Consider the following 4220-nt stretch of genomic DNA (forward strand, 5'->3'; position numbering starts at 1 on the left):
AAGCAAACCATTTGAATACATCACCTTGGGCTAAGGGAAAATTATTTAGTGTTAGGTTTTTTGAAAAAAAAAAAATCAATTAATAAAAGACGCAACAGATTAATTAATAAAACATGATGCAATTGCCAGTTGCAGTCCTTATTTGTACTAAATGGGGTTAATGGGTTGCTTTAAATGTGCTAAATTGCCTAATTAAATTCTTCATTTTATTTGATTTTTTTTGGAAAACAAATGAAAGCAGTACACGGCCAAACTGAGTGAAAGCTAAAGAAGAACAGACCGGGAAGAAATGACTATTCTAGTTTATCCTTCAAAACATTACATTTTTTTCATTTCCCTTTGAATCTACCCGCAAAAACACCCACAGGGTATCTACCTGCATTTATCCTCTGTAGATTTGCAGCTTAAAACAGACTAGGGCGCCTAGTAACGGTCTCCACACCTAACAAATACTTGATATCACATCCTTTAGCACATCTTCTAATAGCCATATGCTTTGGAACAAATGAGTTCCTGCTCGTTCTCCTCCCCATCTCCACCCACTACTATCACAGCAGCTAAATCAAATATTCGTGTTGGAGGGGAAAGTGCTTAACACGTTGTTGTTATCTGAGAAATCAGTCATGCAGTTAATTGTTGTTGTAAAAGGAAAATCTTGCAAGATTATGAAGCTAATAGTCATTATGCATGCATCGTTTTTTTTTCCCCTCCCCTCTCCTAGCTGACACCAGAATGATAAAGTTTTGCCTATGGAAAGAAGATATTAGGTTCTCCAAAGAAAAGCGAGGACAGACGGTGTTTGTGATAGTTTAGAGTGCCCTCTTGATGGCACTTTCCTTTTATGAGGCAAATGATCTGAATAACAGGGCCCGCCGCTTGTAACGTTTGCACATTAGGTCATGGCTGTGGTTTCTACAGTATCAGCAGACCTGTGGTGACTGCAGTTTAATGTCCTTCTAACTGCACCTGCTTTTCAGCGAGGTTGAAGAGCCCTGGAGCCACCTGGCCCAGTCCAAAGAGCTGCAGCGAGCACCTGGAATAGCTTGACGATGACTCAGAGCGAGGAGAATCTACCTACAGGGGAGTTCAGCCCCTCGCCGCTAGAAAAACAAGTGTCTGTTTGTCAGATCACATCTTTCTGGTCCGCAGGTTTGGGGCATTAGGGCAAATGGGAGCACACTCTGGGGTTTGTTAGAAAGAGTTCAGCTTTGACTGTATCCCTCAAGGCATTGCACTTTCTTTTTTCGGGCTCTAATCTCTATTTGCTTCAAGACAGCATATGGTAAAAGACAACAAAACGTAGCCCGGGGAAGTCTATTTAATCCTTTATGGCAAGCATCCCAGAATTCAAGGAGGTCGTCAAAGCAGATGCAAATTTGATCTTTCTGCAAAAACATATTAAAACCTGGAGATCGGTATGCCCTGGCACCCTGCAGTGATTGTTGTGATTGAGCAGGAACATAAAAGAAAGCCAACTTTGCTTTGGTTTATCTACTTTGATGGCACGGGTTTCAAAAGCGAGGACGGCTTTCTATAAGAACAACTCCCCTCACAGTTAAAGCTTACACAAACTCGGGCAAAGAGGGTGTCGCGGGCCCTCGGAGGGTATAACAAGTGAGTGCAGATCAATATAGCCAGTATGTGTTAAATTTCAAGATTGTTTGATGCCTGGACAGGTTCACAGGGAACAGGTTCAGGCCTGATTCAGAGCTGAGTCACCTCTCTCCTCATTTTTTCCCTTTTTGTACATCTTCATAGGACGGGATGGCGCAAGCCGGATTATATATCATTTACTTTTGTGGTCTTTATTCCATTTGAAGCGTGCGACGATCAGTCAAAGGAGCTGCTCGTAAATCAAAGAAGGCTTGACAGAGGAAAAAGCAACTCATGCACGATGCCAAAGGAATTATACAAAATGTCATGAAACTTTATTTTCAAAAGTGTCATGATAATATGAAAATATCAAAATCATTTAGCATCACAGTTTTCACTGTTAATATACAATCATCTCAGTCACACTTACATTCAATATATAAAAATAGAAAAAGGAACCTGTCGCTGGAAAATGCATATTATTGCTGAGTAAATCTGAGGCACTTCTATTGCTTTCTGAGTGCTGGCGAACTGTTTCTAAAGACTGTGCAGAAGTTATAATAAATTCACCCTAAGTCTAAGTTTGCACTTGTTCCCTATCTAGCAATGGCTTCAATATTCCTCTGGTTATACTGCCATTCATTCAAAATGCACCTTTTGGTATTGCTTGTATAAAAAAAAAATAATAAACTGCTTAACAGCCATTGAGAGAGACATTGGTACAAACACTGTAGATAACATTGTGAAGGCATATAAAACTTCTAGACATGCAGAAAAGTGCATGAATAGCACAGGTAGGTGAGTACATGGTTTGACAAAGCTCGACACTGATTGCAATCACAGAAACACTGCTTGAAACGAGAGGCTTGCGAGCACTGAGCTATTTCGCACTCTGAAATGAAATCGGCCGGTAGTAGAAGAAAAAAAAAAAAGTCTGCAAATTTGTGAACAAACCCACTTTGGTGTGATTCCCTGACAGTTCTCCTGGGTTTGGGCAAAAAAAACAATACAGAAGAAAGAGAGGAGGGTTTTTTTTTTCTTTCGTTCGTTTTTTTGGTGGTGGTGGAAAAGGTATCCCAGTTCAGTGTGCTACACAACAACCAGATTCCTCATGTTTGTGCAGAAGAGACATCCTGGAGAAGGTTTTGGAGCAGTTCTTGCATTGGTATTTTTTCACATCCGAATGGGTCTGTAGGTGAGCCCTGAGATTGGACCTGTCCGCAAACGCCCTGTTGCAGTGAGGGCAGGAGAAGGGCTTCTCTCCTGTTGGAGTAGAAATGAGAGAAGAAGTTTGTCAGCGATTGCACACACAGAGACATTGTGGACTATATATTTTTGTAATGGTTGCAACACAGTTTAGAAGACAAGCACTGCTGATGACTCAAAAGGAGAAAAAGAAAATAAAAAAGAATATCAGTCTGAGAGTTCAGTCTCACTACAACACAATGGGGAGCTGTTAGAACCACTACATCATATATCAGCATGTTGAATCTGCTCCTGATGAATCTAAAGCTGCTTCTTCACACAGCAGGCCCCACTCTTATCACCAAGTCAACTCACCAGTGTGCGTCCTGATGTGTCCCTGGAGCAGCCACGGTCTGGAGAAAGCTTTCCCGCATATTTTGCAAACACAAGGCAAGGTGTGAGTCCTGATGTGCATTTTGAGAGCCCCCAGGCTAACGTACTCCTTCTCGCAGTATTTACAGCTAAAGGATTTCCTCGTTTGGGCGTCGCAGTGCAGCTGCTTGTGCTTGAGCAGTCCAGAGTACGTGGAGTAGGATTTACTACACAAACTGCACTGGAATTTCTCTGCCTCAACTCCGTGAGGGTCTGTTAGCTTGGGCAGCATCTGCTCGTCTTCATCGCTCCTCGGGCTCTCGGAGCCGCTGTGGTCTTTAGAGGAGGTGTCGGAGAGCGATGAGGGGTATCCAGAGATGGGAGAGAGGTCACTGGGGAGCGGAGATAGCGGCAAGTTGCTGGTAGTCCACACTGTGATGGGGCTGTAAGCCGCCGGGCTCAGGATCTCCGGCTGGGGGATGACTGACAGGGGAAGAGCCTTGTAGATGTGCGGTGTGATGAACACTGGAAAAAAAAAGACAGCAAGGGTTATGAGATGTTTGGCTGTCATGACTTCAGTGAAAAGCACAGATTTCAAAGCAGGTAGTCCAGTGAGTTTGAAGCGAAACTAACTTCTGTAAAGTTAAAAACCAAGAAAACATGAAACGCGTCTGCCTGTGGGAAACACAACTTTTTAAACTTTTTAAAAAGTGAACACTGCTGCTTTATTTCTAAAAACGAAAAAACATCAAACGAAACTTTACCTGCTGGGCTTTCCAACTCACTATAATTTGGCTTCTTTGCGGAGTTTATGTGTTTCTTGACCAGAAAGGAGCGTGGCATCTTGGAAAACAAGAAGTCAACTTTTGGCAAACTTTTTTTTTTAGTTCTTAGTAAAAAGGAGATGAGCGTCAGTTTGCTGCGCGAAGACGGAAATCCTTATTGCTTAAGTCCAGTGGAGTGTCATCCTGCGTCGCTGCGCACTTGGAAACAGTGTAGCTGTAAAGAGCAGTAAATACTGCCTATCAGGTGCATGGGAGGAGCCACCGACTGCTATTTACATAAACTGG

At 42.6% G+C, this 4220-nt stretch overlaps 1 protein-coding gene across 1 annotated transcript; it reads right to left on the reverse strand.

Annotated features, from left to right (window-relative positions):
* Positions 1 to 277: 277 nt before the first annotated feature.
* snai2 (snail family zinc finger 2) lies at positions 278 to 4220 on the reverse strand. The gene is made up of 3 exons (XM_084913544.1): positions 3915 to 4220; positions 3154 to 3675; positions 278 to 2856 (listed from the first exon to the last, which is right to left on the reverse strand). The coding sequence occupies exons 1-3, from the start codon at positions 3991 to 3993 to the stop codon at positions 2675 to 2677; spliced, it is 783 nt and encodes a 260-aa protein (XP_084769670.1). The 5' UTR covers positions 3994 to 4220; the 3' UTR covers positions 278 to 2674.

The sequence above is a fragment of the Perissodus microlepis genome, chromosome 18 (assembly GCF_051167445.1).
Source record: "Perissodus microlepis isolate ML-2025 ecotype Zambia chromosome 18, ASM5116744v1, whole genome shotgun sequence".
NCBI classification, from domain to species: domain Eukaryota; kingdom Metazoa; phylum Chordata; class Actinopteri; order Cichliformes; family Cichlidae; genus Perissodus; species Perissodus microlepis.

Excerpts from the sequence above, each read along its gene's own strand:
- snai2 (XM_084913544.1), bottom strand. The coding sequence starts at position 3,993 with ATGCCACGCTCCTTTCTGGTCAAGAAACACATAAACTCCGCAAAGAAG. Across the intron at positions 3,676-3,914 it reads TGAGTTGGAAAGCCCAGCAG|TGTTCATCACACCGCACATC; the intron begins GTAAAGTTTCGT and ends TTTTTTTTCCAG. Across the intron at positions 2,857-3,153 it reads ACACATCAGGACGCACACTG|GAGAGAAGCCCTTCTCCTGC; the intron begins GTGAGTTGACTT and ends CTACTCCAACAG.